The 16651-nt window shown below is 45.5% G+C and overlaps 1 protein-coding gene across 1 annotated transcript; it reads left to right on the top strand.

Annotated features, from left to right (window-relative positions):
• Positions 1-3151: 3151 nt before the first annotated feature.
• Positions 3152-11889, top strand: LOC136639122 (uncharacterized). Its single transcript, XM_066613141.1, has 5 exons — positions 3152-3157; positions 6242-6350; positions 7900-8004; positions 9892-10029; positions 11489-11889. Exons 1-5 carry the CDS (start codon positions 3152-3154, stop codon positions 11734-11736), a joined length of 606 nt encoding a protein of 201 aa, XP_066469238.1. The 3' UTR covers positions 11737-11889.
• Positions 11890-16651: the final 4762 nt, after the last annotated feature.

The raw sequence follows: 16651 nt of genomic DNA, 5'->3' as shown, positions 1-16651 counted from the left end.
TGAAACATGGAAATGCAAACTGATTCATACCAACACCTTACTGGTTCCCTACCATGTCTTAACACCACCTCATTGGCTCTTGGAACAGTTAGTCTCATTGATCAGTTTTGAGTTAAGAGAATCCACTTTTTGTTACATAAGGCAATTGTGTTTTCTGGTTATTTGGTTGCAACTTGATAGAATAAAGATATTTCACTGCAGTTTGTTTCATAAGAACCTAAGAAGAGCCCCGCTGGATCTGGCCAAAGGCCCATCTAGTTCAGCTTCCTCTATCTCACAGTGGCCCACTGGATGCCTCAGGGAGCACATAAGATAAAAAGAGACCTGCATCCTGGTGCCTTTTCATTTCATTCTGCAGTAAGTTATGCATCAAATGATATATGACATGATGGCACTATTTGATAATACCAAGAGTTCACAATTTTGTCCAGTAATGGTATCACACACTCCCTGAGTGTGTCACCCATTGTGGTCCACACACCCTGCAACCCCCTAGCAAAGCTACTGACGCACAATGCAATCATACAATGCAGTAGCACAATACTCAGTTGAAATCACTGGGCTGCTAATCTCTCCAAACATGGGTGAGAGGGCTTCCCTGTTTGCTGGCACCCACATGTTTGAGCTGCCATAGGGAGATGAGAGTAGAAACCTTGCTTCACCCCACCTTATCAGCATGCAGGGCTGGCCCAAGACCTCTTTCTACCCGAGGTGGCATTCCAAAGATGTCCCCTACCTGGTTATGTACCAGCCTTTAATTCCATCCTCCCTGGATTGGTAAAGAAGGAGAGAGCATTGGAGATGCTTAGCCTGCCCGTCTCCGCCACACATTTCGTATGTTCCATTCCCCTCTTCCTTTTCCAGTCCAGAGACTTGGAGGAGCAGTGAAGGTGTTTGGGTGGGATGGAGGTGCATTTAGCATGACACTGCCTTAGCTTCCTGGATGGGCCAGCCCTGCCAGCACACTCCTTAAAAAGGGCAGCAGGTCTGGTCTAGAGGGTAGAGCCTCCATTTGCCTGAAGGTAACATCCACAGGTCACCAGTTCAAGGCCACCGGCACCGTGAATGGTGAGACCTTGAAGCAGCTGACAAGCTGAGCCGAGTTATTCCACCTGCTCTTTGGTGTGAGCGAAGAAGAAGCTTGGTTGCTCTCCATGTGACTGCTTGTCAGCTTGCGTGAGAGGAAACTGGAGGCCAGAATGTGATACCAGATCAAAAAGATCCATCTGAAATGTTGTGGTTCTTGAAAGATAGAACCTTCTTTCAATTGTAAAAATCCCTACGGGGATTTAGAACAGCCTGCCTATGTAAACCGCCTTGATTTCTGAGGAGAAATCTGACGACCACGAAAGGTGGTATATAAATACCTGTATTATTATTATTATTAAAAATCAGACCTCACTCCCTGCTTTGTACGTGAATGGGGAAGATGTGTGATCAAGCAAATGTAGTTGCCACTCTTGCATTTAGTTAGACCCTTATACATAGCTCTTGTTGAGGGAGTAACAAGACTGGGCCACCTTCTGTTGGTTCCACAGCTCTGGAGTTCAATACCTGCAGAAGTCCATCATGGTGCCACCCCGCCTGTTTCATGCAAGCCCTCAAAACATTTTACTTCTGCCTGGCTTTTATTTGAGGTCCATTTTGTTTTGCGTTGTGTTTGACTGTGAAGTTGTGTCACGGTCCAGACACTCTGACCTTACATACTCCTGGTTCACTGGCCCACCACTCCCAGTGAACCAGAAATGCATGTTCCCATTTTGTTCTTATGTAGCCTACTATCTCAAAGGTCAATACTCAGGAGAGAGCAGGGTATGGTTCCTAGGCAAAAGCCAAACAATGATGAGTACAAGTTCTTATGCAGTCACCAGCCAAACCCCCCTCCCCCCAGGTGGGCATACTAGTCCTTGGGACAAGCTGTCCTCTAGTAGGTGCCACCACCCCTTATAACAGCCAGTCCTTCAGCCAAGGGAAAACTGAAGTCCCACAGGCTAAAGCTGTAATCCTATGTACACTTTCCTGAAAGTAAGCCCCATTGACTACAATGGGAGTTGCTTCTGAGTAGACATGCATAGGATTGGGCTCTAACTCCCCAGCTTTTGCAAGCACCAAGATCACCATGCTCTCAAGACTGTGGTTCCTTCTAGCAGCAGACTGGCAGCCCAAGCCTATGCATGTCTATTCAGAAATAAGTCTCATTAAAGTTCATGGGACTTACTCCCAGGAAAGTGTGGATAGGATTGGGCTGTACAAGCTTATGCTTTTCTACTCAGAAGTAAGTTCCATTGTGTTCAATGGGGCTTACTCCCAGGAAAATGCATATAGGATTGCAACCTAAGGGCCCAATCCTATCCAATTTTCTAGTCCTGTTGTAGTTGTGCCAGTGGGGCGTACACTGCATCCTGCTGTTGAGGGGCAGTCACTTGGGCCTTCTCAAGGTATGGGAACATGAGTTCCCTTACCATGGGACTGCATTGTGGCTACACCAGAACTGGAAAGTTGGATAGGATTGGGCCCTAAGTGACCTAGGCCAGACTCAGATGAACCTAGTTTCTTTGTATTAACACTGACACAAGCCTGAAATAATATAATGGCTTATTTAACCTATTTCTGTCCACCCCACAGGTGTACACTTGTTGCATATATGCAACATTGGGCAGAAATTGCTTAAAGAAAAGAATTAACCTTGCATGTTACTTTGAAAGACATCCAGCTATTTCAGGGAGAAAATCCATCACACACACAATGCTAAACCAATAAAGTTAAACTCATTTGTCCCTAACACTCACCTGGATCTTTCCAACTTCTGAGCATAAGCACAGGGTAGCTTTTCTACCTGCCATGCCGCAGCTGATACAGCCAGACATCTATGATGACATGGCACTAGCTGGGTGGTTTTGTTTTTTTAAAAAAAAATATTTTAAACTTAGCCAACCAGAGATTCAAACCAATGGAAATGTCTGGAAAATCTCATCACCTGAGGCTACTGTCATTCATTCTGACCCCTCCTGACCAGAAAATCACAGCTGGAGCCAATTCCCAATAGGCAAAACTTTGACCAACCAGCATGGCATCAGGCTGAAGTGGGATGCAAGATAAGGAGCCTCTTTCCCACACCACTTATAAGTTCTGTTCCTATAGCTGCTGCAAAATGGTGGTAGGTTTATAAGACAGAATCAGTGTTAAGTTCTTGCTGTTGAGTCTAGTCTTCATAGGTTGGGCTTTTGGTTGCTGGTTGAGTATTTTGCTACTGTTTTACATTACAGAGTGCTTATTTTATGTGGTGACCTGTGAAACCCCTGTGTGTGTGTGTTAATTTAACCCATTTTTGCCTGGTCCACAGGTGAATGCATTTGGTCCCTGTTGCATATATGCAATATTGGGTAAAAATGGCTTAAGTAGAGTGTTTACTTTTTGCCTGCTCTGTTGAAGGGCTCTTTTTTTTTTTTTTACTGCTCAGGTTACACTGTTCCACAATGAAACTTTTACAAGAATGGAAGTAGCTTTTCTCAATACATTTTTGGGTGCTGAACATGAAAACAACAGTAAAAATCCTCTATTAGCTATGGTTTCAGATTAATTTGACTATTTATATTTTGTATAGCTACCACATATATTTCAATGGGATGTTCAAACTGGATGGATCTGGTTCCAACTGCTTCTTTGCTGTGATTCACAACACAGCAAAGACACATGATCCAACTCACTTGGACCAGACTTTAACGTTTGCCATGCTGACTTATGAGTGTCACTATTATAACATCCCATTGAAATGTATGTGAAACAGGAATGGTTGATTTACCAGGAAATTTGAGCTAGGAGAGTATTTTAACTGTGATTTTCATGTTCAGTAACCAAAAATCTAAAAAGAATGGCTAACCTTGTTTTTGTAAAAAAAAAAAAAAAGTTAAAATTTGTTGAACAGTGTTATTTCTCACAGAAAGGGAGATGCCATTTCTTATTACAGCCCCAGCCTTCTTCCTGCCTTGCAGCCTGTGGAAGTATTGTGAGAGGACCAGAAACAGACTACCCAAAATACCCTTTTGTGAAGAGCTGAGTCCCAAGTGGGTCTTGCACCAGGGACCTCAGATAGTGCAAGCTGCCACCACCCAGTTCTAGCAAAAGCAGAGAACTACGGAGCCAAGGAAGCCTCTCTTATACTGATGGACCAGAAAGGTTCAGGGGATGCTTCCTGTCCCCTAGAAAGGTGTCCAGCACAGGTTTCCTTACAGGTTTTCAAAAGCTCTTCTTGCTGGTTACAGGCAGCCTTTGGGTGATATCACTCTTTCCCAGTGGCATAGCTAAGGGAGTGATATATAACATGATGGTATTATTCTGCACTTGCTTCCGGTGTGGAAGGGATTGTCACTCCCGGGTTGGCCTTTTCAGCCACACTAGACGCTGTGCCAGAACCACCTTTCAGAGCGCGATACCATAGTCTTTCGAGACTGAAGGTTGCCAATACAATACAATTATTCATACATATTGATGTTTACACAATTTTGGACACAAAATTTTGGAGTGTCAAGCTCAGCTTGTTACCCCCCTAAACCTTGTTGCCTGGTTTAACTGCTACCCCTTGCACTTCCAGGTTGTAGAAGAACTTTCCTTGTACAAGCCATGATGTGTATGCGCAACCTCCTGATTTTAGAAATGGGTTACGCCAGAATGCCAGATGCAAGGGAGGGCACCAGGATGAGGTCTCTTGTTATCTGGTGTGCTCCCTGGGGCATTTGGTGTGCCGCTGTGAGATACAGGAAGTTGGACTAGATGGGCCTATGGCCTGATCCAGTGGGGCTGTTCTTATGTTCTTATGTCATTGGATATTCCTTACTTTGTGGGCCAGAAAGATGGCAGAAGCAGAGGTGTTATGGTTATGATGTTACATCATCAAGCTGCATGTGGGTTGGATTTGGGGGAAGGGGGGAGAGGAGAGGAGAGGCGTGGCGTGGCAGGAGTGGATAGAGGGCAGGAGGTCTGGTCTAGAGGGTAGAGCCTCCGTTAGCCCCAAAGATAACATCAGAAGGTCGCTGGTTCGAGGACACTGGCAGCTCCCTGAACAGCTGAGAATGGCGAGACCTTGAAGCAGCTGACAAGCCCAGCTGAGTGATTCCGCCTGCTCTTGGTGTGAGCAAGAAGTGTCTTGGCTGCCCTCCATGTGAGAGATGGAGCTGCTTGCTAGCCTGTGTGGGAGAACCGTAGGCCAGAAGTGAGACCAAACAAGGAAGATCCATTCTGAAATGTTGTTGGTTCTTGAAAGGGAGAACCTCTATGATTGTAAAAATCCCCTTGAGGGATTTAGAAATGCCTGCCTATGTAAACCGCCTTGAATAAAGTCAGAGGAGTAATCTGATGACCAGAAAGGCAGCAGTTATTAGTCATTACTCTCTCCAGCTAGAACTCAGAAACAATACAGGCCCATGCATAGAGCATAGACGTAAAACTGGTCCAGTAGCCTTGTACTCTTGTCCATGGAACCTTTGGAATTGTTGTCCTAGGAAAGGAAGGGGCTCTGGCTTTTCAGTCTCAGTAGGGAGTTTTTGTGCTTCTTTAAGGAAAGCTATGATGGTTAAACTAGGTTGCCAGCTTTGTTTTCTAGGTTCTACTCTTTTGCCTTAAACAGCAGCCTGACACACACAGAAATCAAGTAGGCAAGGCTTACTTGACATGGAGATTAGTGGTAGGCAGAAGAGCAGGGCTGCCAAAAACAAACCATAAAATGTATAGGATCACTGCCAGAGGTACTTTTCTGCAGATCTACTGCTTGTCCAAAGTGAGGTGAAGAATCCTGAGAGGGTAGAATGGACAGTGTTACTTTAGACTGGGGCAGGGGAAGGAGGGGAAGAGATTCACATTTTTGCCAGATTTCCTACCCTGAAGGCACCCTGCAAGTGGAGAATGAGCACAAAACACCTTGCAAGTAAAGAACCAGCACACAAGTCAATTGATTCTTTTTTCTTTGTGTGCAACGTTTTTGCTTGGAAACTTATATTTTTGAAGTGTTGGCAGTCTGAAATGGTATCCTCAGCCCTAACTATGTGCATAGAACACACATGGGAAGAAAGCACAAGAATTTCTTCCTTCAGTACACTCTAAGCTGTGCTGCGGTGATCTCTTGAATTCTTCTGCAAGTATTCCCCGGCCATGTCCTCTCTCTTTCAGCCAAAGGTGCTTTTCCCCATACCTCAATGTAGGGATCCAAGGTAATGGTTTCCTGATTTCTGGTGTTCTCTGCTTTCAGGAGCTGGTGACATTTTACGATGCAGCTTTCGGTTTATCGGAGGGAGAACAGGCTCTGCTGAATTCCAGTCAAAGAGTCCAGGACACTGAGCTGATGCAGGCCTTCTTGGGTAAGGATTGTTCTTGCTTCTCACTCTACTAGAAACTGTTGGATCTGCATGATCAGTCTCTCCTGTAGATTTGAGGGCTCCTTGCATGGTTTGGGGAAATGCTGGACAGCTGGAATAATGAAGCAGTGAACTGAATTCACTTGTACAGTGTGTCTTTATCCACCACCTGCCAACCTAGGAGAATACTTTATGTAACCTAGGAGAGACTAAGCGGACTGTAAGTTCACAAAAGTTTGTGCTACTAAAATTCTTACTGTGCAAGCGTACAACTTTACTCAGAAGTCCCATTGTTTTCAGTGAGATTTTCTCCCAGGAAAGCATATACAGTAATGTCTCCAATAAAGCTTCCTCCTCTAGCACTGTTTTGTTACAGCTTTCTTCAGAGTGTAACAAAACCTTCTTCTTACAAATCGATGGTGAAGCTACACCTGGAGTATTTCATCCAGTTCTGGTCCCCACATCTCAAAAAGGACATAGTGGAAATGGAAAAGGTGCAAAAGAGAGCTACTAAAATGATTAAAGGACAGGGGCATCTTCTTTAGGAGGAAAGGCTACGGCGTCTGGGACTCTTCAGCCTAGAAAAAAGGCAACTGAGGGGAGACATGATTGAGACATACAAAATTATGCACGGAAAGGATAAAGTGGATAGAGAGATGCTCTTTTCCCTCTCACATAACACCAGAACCAGGGGACATCCACTAAAATTGAGTGTTGGGAGAGTTAGGACAGACAAAAGAAAATATTTCTTTACCCAGCATGTAGTTGGTCTGTGGAACTCCTTGCCACAGGATGTGGTGATGGAATCTGGCCTGGATGCCTTTAAAAGGGGATTGGACCTATTTCTGGAGGAAAAATCCATCATGGGTTACAAACCATGGTGTGTGTGTGTGTATGTGTGTGTGTGTGTGTGTGTGTGTGTGTGCGCGCGCGCGCACAACCTCCTGATTTTAGAAATGGGCTATGTCAGAATGCCAGGTGCAGGGGAGGGCACCAGGATGCAGGTCTCTTGTTCTCCTGTGTGCTCCCTGGGGCATTTGGTGGGCTGCTGTGAGATACAGGAAGCTGGACTAGATGGGCCTATGGCCTGATCCAGCGGGATTGTTATGTTCTTAGGGTGACTGACAGCCACTATAGCCAATGGGGGCAGTGCATTCCTAGTGTTGGGGGCAATTGGCTCCTGTGGCTTTAAACAGCATCTTGTTTAGATCTGTTTTGTGCAACACTTGGCTTTGGCAGAATAGATACTCCATGTCTGCTGAGGTGTTACTGCGTTAATGTATAAGGTGCCACAAGACTCAGTGTTAACTCTGGTTATAGATCTGTATGCGGCTCAATCCCTGGTTTCTCCAGGGAGAACACAGGGTGGAGAAGAATATCCTCCATCTGAAACCTCTGGAAGTCACTGCTACTCATCATATTCAAATGAATATTGAGCTAGATGGAGCAATGACCTGACTTGGCAAAGGGCAACTTCATATATGCTCATAAGTGGCAACCACATCAGTGGATTTATGGCACCCATTTCTGACCCTTTTGCTTTCTTATGCAGATAATCCAGCTTCCAGACCTGACCTTGTTTCCCAAGTGGAACCAGGAAAAGAGTTGCAGCTGAGAGACCCCAAGGGCATGGAGGAAAGTGAAGTTCCTTTGCCAGGTAAACCACCTTATGTCAGCATGATTATGTGATTAAAAGTCTTGTATAAGGAGAGCTCTGCTGGATCAGATCTAAGGGCTGACTAGCATCCTGGCTGTTACCCATAGTGGCCAGTTAGATGCATTTGAGAAATCTAATGCAGGAGTTAGTCATGCCCTGCTTCTGCTTCCTTAACAGCTGGTATTCAGGGGGGCCATTGATAGGCTTGTCTGCCATGAACTTGCCTAATCCCCTTTTTAAAATTTAAATTCCCTTCAGAGATTATGTGTGAGAGGTACTCTTTTGTCTCCTGCAGGTTGATTTTATTGGAGGCCCCCTTGTTCTACCTTTGTGAGAGGGTGAGAACTGTTCTTTATCCACTTTTTGCAACTCTGCCTAACTTTCAAAGCATCAGTCATGACCCCTTTCACCTTCCCATTTTTAAACTAGAACACCTCAAATATTTGCCCTTTGCAATGTAAGAGACTGAGCTATGAAGCCTCTGGTCTGAATTTGGCCTCTTCATATACTCACCGTGACCGTGGGCTAGGCCCCGCTCCTCTCTGTGCCCCATCCTTATGGGGATGATACTGATCCACCTTACAAGGTGGTGGTTGTAAGAATTCCTAGATGTGTCTGAAGCACTTTAATAAAACAGCGACTTTCAACTGGTGTGCCACGAAAGGTCTGCAGGTGTCTGGAGCTCAGCTGTTGAGAAAAATGCAGGAAAAACTCATACAGGTTCTGCTGCTGTTTCTTGGGCAAATGTCCGTAGTAAATCAAATGGTTTGTCCCTCTTCCTCAGAGGGACAATTTTTTACTACAGGCAGTGGCCCTAGAAACAGAACCCAGACAAGTCTCCCAGAAGTGACAGCACAAGAGACGACCACAGAGATTGGTGTGCCATGAGAAGAAAAAAAACTGAAAATAGCTGCTGTAAAGAGCTATATAAATGTGAGGTATAATGGTTAGGAAGAAAGAAGGGTGGCAATATTTGTCACTAGGCTGCATCTTATGTAGGAAAACTGCCTTCATTTTGTAAGCCCCCCCCCCTAAAAAAAGTCTCATTATATTCCTGTTGGGATATCTTTCAAAGTTCTATATCAGAGGTGAGTTTCACTGAATGTCCAATACATCGTTGTGATGCTCCTTGCTTCCCGAGTAGGGAGAAGCTCCAGTGGCAATGCAAGAGGGTTTCTGTTTCTTTGGGGTGGGGGGAGGTGCAAGCACTGGAGGCTTCAGTGTTTGGGTCTTACTTGCAATGATACCAGCAGGAAGCAGTTGGGACTCCTGCAAGCAGGCAACAAATGCCCTCTTTAGCAGTCTCTGCAAAATGGCTTCAAATTCTTTCTCCAAACCCTCCCACCAGCTGATGCCTGTTACCCAATGGTGTCACTAGGGTTTGCATCATCTGGTACGAGAGGCCAGTGTGTCACCCATGATGGACTTCCATGTGGTGAGTGGGCAATGCCCTGGGTGTGGTGAGGCACCATTGCCTCACCCTGCTGGTTTTTTGGCTGTAACTTTTGGTAGAATAGAGATTCCCTTGTGGTTGGTTTCATTGTGTTCTGCATGAAATTACACATGGAATGATAAAATATGATGGCATTATTCAAACATACCAAGGTTCTTAAAATTTTGACCAATAGTGGTGTCACCTCCCCATGCATGTCACCTGGTGTGACCCATACACCCCCCCCCCCCAAGCACAACCACTGCTGTGACCATCTAAAGGCAGGGGAGAAAGTCTCCTGCCAACATGACCCATTAGGTTCTTTGGTTAGATCCTGAACTGCCCATTGAGGAGATATCAGCACCATTTCTGACTATTAGTGACTAGCTATAGCAATATAGTAGCGTAGATAAGAGCAGCACTCACCAGATTCTTGTTACATTTCTCGTTTGAAGCATTTCCAGCTCTCACAGCTGTGAGGCCAAGCGCAGTGGCAAGGACCGGACATTGTCAAGCATGGAAGAGAGGACTGAGGGGTCCAGGACAACAGCGCCGCTGGCAATCAGCACAGCAGCAGAATCTCGCACGAACAAGTGAGTCCTTTGGGTCTTCTGAAGGACATCTCCATTTTTGAATTTTGTGCAAGTGCTGTGACCAGAAACGGCAGCTGTGCACAGTGGGTGGTCTGCCTCACAACTGGGGCTTCAGTCGGCACCCCGACTTGTGCCTCTCTTGAAGGGTGTGGCAACTGCACTGCTGCATCTTGACCACTGGTGCACCATCACGCCAGCCATCTCCATTTTTGGCAGGCTTGGGCCAGGTGGGGCAGTGTCCCCTTGTTGTAACAGTGGAGTTGCCACAAATGGGGCATGAGGCCCTGCCTAGGGCCTGCATAGGCACACATGCAAGTCTCCCTTCCCATACAACACCATCAGTGCTGTTGGGCAGTGGAAAGAGGGGAGGGCGGGAGAAGCAACCAGTTCATGTGAACAGATGCAGTTATGTGTTCGCTCACGTTTTATTTGGTTATAGGCTCTAACTCAGGCTTGACTGTACCTAGTGGTTAAGCCAAAGGCCTCATGGGAAAGATTGGGCTTGAGGGGAAGTTTAGAGGGAGAAGAGGACAGTATGTTTGGGGTTCAGGAAGGGTGGGCTGGCATAAAGGTCAGCCAGATACTGTTTTTTGTGGTATCACTAGCTAAGAGGACTTCAAGAGTGGATATTTAGGGGGGACAAACCTGTTGTGTCTGCTAGGCTATATGGAATATCTCAGTTCAGAGGCTGTGTATGTCTGAATACAAATTGCCTAGGGAGGTGGTTCAGGAGGGGCTGGGAGAGGTGCCTTTACAGAAGCATCTGGTTGACCCCTGTAGGAAATGGGATGCTGAACCTGATGAAACTCTAGTCTGATCCAGTAGAGCTTTTCTTATGCCATCCCTCTCTTGTTTCCTTTTAAATCCCTCCTCAGAGGCCACCATTCTATAAAGCCTTTGGAACAGACCCTCAGGCATAGTTAAAGAAGACATAGTTATAGGTGGAGACCCAGGCCATCTAACTGCAATACTTAATTGCAACTTGTTTCCCTGTTTACTTCTGCCTTCATTTCCTTTCTCTCCTCTGTCTCCCTTGTGTCAAATCTTAGATTGTAAGCTCCCTGGGGCAGAGCACGTGTCCTCCCTGACTTAATAAAGTTTCTGCATCGTGATGGTACTGTATTGATAGAATGGGCAGACTAGCTGAAAATAAGTGTGCAGAAAATGATTCACTGGTGCGGGACACTGGTGTTCAGGAAGGGAGTAAACACTACTTCTGCTTTTTTGTCACTAGATCTTGTTGCAAACATTCTTGCAAAGGAAATTGGCACAATTAGACCTGGATGATATCCAATGTGCATTCTTGCTTCAAAACCAAGTGTGACAACAACTGGGATCACTTAAGGACCATGACATAACTAATACGCATTAGAATTGGAGTTGAGGATGTAGTGGGAGATGGTGAGAAGTGCTTGTCCACGAGTCTCACCAAGCCATTTGTTATCTCTTTTCCTGCTAGTTCGCTCTATGAGAGACAGTCTTCTGGAGGTGTTCCAGTCTTTTCGGACTGGCCAACGTCGGGTGGAAGAGTTACTGCTACAGTATTTGCATAGGCAGCAACTGATCCAAGAGCGCATAGATCACCTGTTTGCAAGACTGGACAGTGAGGAGGACCACCTAGAACTGCGCTTGGACAGGCTGAATGCAAACATGTTTGCCATCCTGGACGTGATGGGGCCTTCTGCTCCTAAGCTGATCTCAGACTAGCCTTGAGCACGTTCCTCCTGATTGACCTGCAGGCTATTGTTGCAATTTTCTGGCAGCCCCCTTGAGATGTTCTGCCTCCTTGCTTGTCTTCCCTCGTTCTGTTAGCGTGGTGAACTCATTGTCTTTCCCTCAGGGTTGTCTCAGTTCCTTCATTGATCCCTATTGCCATCCTGCTCCTGGGCTAAATTGCCTAGGCAAGCTTCCTTCTCTTATTTTTGAGGGTTTCTTAAACCTAATGTTTCATTTCTTTCTACTCATGCTTAAAATAAAGTGGTGGTCCTGCAGCCTTCATGTGTCCTGTTTGCATTGTATTGACAAGCTCCAAAACCACAATCTCCACCACGGAAGCTGGTCATCGTGGCATGACCAGGCTACAGAAGCACGAGATGTATAGCAGCTGTCTCTGTGTCGGAAAAAGGAGGAGTCTGATGGTAAGTCCCAGGGGAACCACGACCAATGTCTCTACACGCTGGCCTCCTCAGCTGTGATGATGGTGACAGCTCATTCCTACTGTACATAAGAACAGCCCCACTGGAGCAGGCCATAGGCCCATCTAGTCCAGCTTCCTGTATCTCACAGAGGCCCTCCTGCCAACATGCCAGGGAGCACACCAGATAACAAGAGACCTCATCCTGGTGCCCTCCCTTGCATCTGGCTTTCTGACATAGCCCATTTCTAAAATCAGGAGGTTGCACATACACATCATGGCTTGTAACCCATAATGGATTTTTCCTCCAGAAACTTGTCCAATCCCCTTTTAAAGGCATCCAGGCCAGATGCCATCACCACATCCTGTGGCAAGGAGTTCTACAGACCAATCACACGCCGAGTAAAGAAATATAGCTTTAGCGAAGGCTCAGTCCAGCTCTTTCTTTTGTGTGTTCCTTGAACTGCACTTGCTGTGGGGAAGGTGCCTCCATGCTCCACAGTAAGTTGAATGTTTGGAATCTGAAATTGTCTGCTGGCTGTAGTATCTGACTGCCAGTAGCAATGTGTTATATAGGTAATTGGAGATGCATTGAATGATTAGCAGTCTTGATGTATGTTGATGGAGGTGACAACATGCTGATGTGGGAGCCTACATTTCCTTACCTGGTGTTTGTGGGGTGCATGGACTTCAGTCCCTCGCTGGATCTGCTTAATACTAATAGATAATGGATCTTCCTCATAGAAAATAATTTCAATACGTAACCTCCTTTCTCCCCAATCCAAACAGGAGCAGGAACTCTGTCAGAGCTTACCCCTTAGGTGCCTTGGCCACTCACTCCTGATTCAAGACAGAGATGAACATAAACAGCTGGGGGCCTACAGAAGGTCTTTGCTCAGTCTCCGTTACTACTGGTGCTCAGAGAAATGGGCATCTCATCCCATGATGAGGCTGATGGAGATCCTCTCCTCAGGCACCAGATAGTGGAGAGGTGTGGGCAGACAGGCCCGCCTGTTTCCTTTCCCACTCACTGGAGTGAGGAAGAAAGGGGAAGGCGGGATGGAGTGGAAGAAGAATCTTGGAATAGAATGGTGTGCTAGAGAGTTTAACATCACTGCCTTAGCATGTCCAACTCATTTCATATAGAGCCAAAGTTAGCATTTGTGATACCTGCTGAGGGCTGGAAGTGACATTGTTCAGCTGATGATGGCCAAAAATAAGCACTTCATTCTCAAATAGAAACTCCTTAGCTGCAAATGACAGAGAAAACATGCAGATCTTGCCCATGATTTCAAGATATTTATTTTTAACATTTCTATACTGCCCTTCTCCAAAGAGCTCAGGGTGGTGTGCACACAGCTGCTTGCCTCCTTTTGTCTTCACAACAAGCCTGTGAGGTAGGTGAGGCTAAGAGGAAGTGACTAGCCCAAGGTCACCCAGGAAGCTTCATGGCTGAGGTAGGATTTGAACTTTGATCTTCCAGGTGTAAGTCCACCTCCCAAACCACTACACCTCCCTGACTCTCAGGGTGATGTGAGGGAAACCAGTTATCAAGCTGGGAGAGCCCAGTTATAATGGGGGCTGGATTTGGTCCACGGGCCTTATGTTTGACATACCTGCTCTAAGGGGTTGATTAAGGAATGTTAACTGTGGGTTTTGCAATTTGCCTGGAGCATCACTTGAACATGTGGACCTGCCTTGGGATGTGGCATTAGCTCAGTGATGGAGCCTTGCTGCCTTCCATGCAGTGTTGGAATGTGGGTGCACCACTGCCTGCAAGACTCTGCCAGGCAGTGTTTTGTACAGTTGCTTGAGCCCCCTTACCTCCTCTCTGTAGTGCCTGCAGGAGGTATGTCCATTCAGTAACATCCTTCCTCTCACATGTTCCTGCCTCCCCTTCCTGATCACCAAAGGAGAAGCATCCAGCCTGCTGTGTTCTGACACTATTGGCAGGCTGCCATTTCTAGAAAGCACCAACCAACCCCCTTATTTCCATACAAAGAGAACAGCTATGGGGGCTCTGTGTTCCTTAAGTTATAGATATCTCTGATACTTCAGAAGATGTGCACATCTGACAAAGCATTTCTTTTGAAATGTCAACAGCCTCTGTTCCTGTATGATCAGTGATGGGCAGGAGGTCTGGTCTAGAGGGTAGAGCCTCCGTCTGCCTGAAGATAACATCCACAAGGTCGCCAGTTCGAGGCCACCGGCACCGTGCGACCTTGGAGCAGCTGGCAAGCTGAAGCCGAGCAATTCCATCTGCTCTGAGCATGGGAGGATGGAGGCCAGAATGTGAAGCCAGATCGGAATGAAACACCTTGAATGTAGTAGTTCTTGAAAGAAAGAACCTTCTTTCAAATTGTAAAAATCCCTATTTATCTAAATCTAAAATCTAAATCTAAAAATCTAAATAGGGATTTAGATAAAGCCTGCCTATGTAAACCGCCTTGAACAAAGTCTTGAATAAAGACCAAGAAAGGCGGTATATGAATACGTTATTGTTATTGTTGTTGTTGTTATTATTATTATTATTATTATTATTATTATTATTATTATTATTAGCAAACTAGCTGGGTGGTGGAATTATCTGTAAGGGGTCTTCTGATTGCTGTGTGTGTGTTAGAACTCCAGCACCCCTTCTTCTAACAGCTTATGCACCTGGTACCCCAGGAAGGTGCCCTAATTTACTTGGAAGAGTATTTACTTTTGGTCTCTGTAAAGAGAATGGGTTACATAAGAAAAGCCCCACTGGATCAGGCCATAGGCCCATCTAGTCCAGCTTCCTGTATCTCACAGCAGCCCACCAAATGCCCCAGGGAGCACACCTGATAACAAGAGACCTGCATCCTGGTGCCCTCCCTTGCATCTGGCATTCTGACATAGCCCATTTCTAAAATCAGGAGGTTGCACATACACATCATGGTTTGTAACCCGTAATGGATTTTTCCTCCAGAAACGTGGCCAATTCCCTTTTAAAGGCATCCAGGCCAGGTGCCATCACCACATCCTGTGGCAAGGACATTATAGCATGGAGTTTATAGAATGGACCTAGTCATAGGTAACGAAAGTGGATGTGGTAGAGTGGGAATCAGTGTCTAGAAAAGGTTGTGAAAAACAAGTCTGGTTCCTGGATGAAGGAATTGGGGGGTGGGACACACCTTGCTGTGTTCTAGGGGCCAAGGCCAGAGACTGGAATGGGCTTGTCTTGCATAGGCCCAGACTTATGGCCATGGAGACCATTTTGGTTTGGGTGATGTCTTGACCCACTCTGCTGCAGAGGTGCTGAGTTGGATCTACAGCCCTTGTAAAAGTTAAGCTTGAAATAACACCAAATGGCTGAGATTGCTGTGAGTTCTGCAGAATCAGTTCATTCTGCCCAGTGGCATCGTGAGGGTTGGTGTTATCTGGGGCAGTAACTCATGGTGTCAGCCCCATGGGCCTCCTCAAATGTAATAATGTAATATTTTCACTTATTATTCATCCAACAAATCCGTAACCAACCAAAAAAACCAGTGGTCAACATGATGACATGCAACTGAATAGGGGTTCTAGTATTAGTGCTGATACATGGAAATGAGAGCTGACATACTAACACTTTATTGGTTCCGTGCTGAGTCATAACACCTCATTGATTCTCAGAACAATCAGTCTCATAGGTTTTGAGCTAAAGAAATCCACTTTTTGTTACATAAGGTAGTTGTGTGTTTTTTGGTTAATTGGCTGTACCTTTTGATAGAATACAGATTATTCAACATTTTTTTTTCATTATATTCTGCATTAAATTACCTTTAATGGTATACCACTTTATGATATTATTCAAAAATACACATTTTCTAAAAGCTTTCCACAATTTTGGCCACTAGGGGTGTTGCCCTGCCTGAGGGTGGCACCCGGTATGTTCTGCCCCTGCCCCCAGTGATGCCACTGTTTCTGTCCTGTCTGACTTTCCTTTGGTATCAAGGATGCTGGTAGAGATATGAAATGGAGCTGAGCACATCTGAGAGTCATTGGTAGTACAGGCATGTGCTCATGGGACCTAGGTAACTTTTTTATTTCTGAAAGTCACAGGTGGCAATTAAACCTCTGTTTTTAGTGACACCTGGATGCACCTATGTGCTGGTGGGCATGGATGATTTCATCATCCTAATTTTTCCATAAGAATTAGAAAAAGTATATCAAGAGGGAGATTAGAAACCATTTTATCTCCTTCTTGCTCCAGTCTGCCTCCAGCCCTTGTGCTGCTAGTCAGCCTGCCAAATCAGGGAGGTTTTCCATTTAGCTACTGCTGATTTACTGCCTGCAACTTGCTGTTGTGGATTCCTTGTATAGATAACTATGTTAGTGTAGTCTGGATAAGTTTATCTTTGTTTATTGTTTGTTATCCCTTCTTATCCCTTTTATTCCATGAGGGCTTTTTGCTCTCCCTATGCTAAAAGAATTTAGTTAAGATGATAAGATTAAGTACTAAGTTTGGACTGATGTGTAATG

The sequence above is a fragment of the Tiliqua scincoides genome, chromosome 2, assembly GCF_035046505.1.
Source record: "Tiliqua scincoides isolate rTilSci1 chromosome 2, rTilSci1.hap2, whole genome shotgun sequence".
Lineage (NCBI taxonomy): Eukaryota > Metazoa > Chordata > Lepidosauria > Squamata > Scincidae > Tiliqua > Tiliqua scincoides.
Note: the sequence above shows the minus strand (reverse complement) of the source record. Positions and strands in the feature narration are given on the sequence as shown.

Bases quoted from the DNA above. Each gene is read 5' to 3' on its own strand.
- LOC136639122 (XM_066613141.1), top strand. The intron at 6,351-7,899 runs GTAAGGATTGTT...TTTCTTATGCAG, and splicing joins GCTGATGCAGGCCTTCTTGG to ATAATCCAGCTTCCAGACCT. The intron at 8,005-9,891 runs GTAAACCACCTT...TCTCGTTTGAAG, and splicing joins AAGTGAAGTTCCTTTGCCAG to CATTTCCAGCTCTCACAGCT.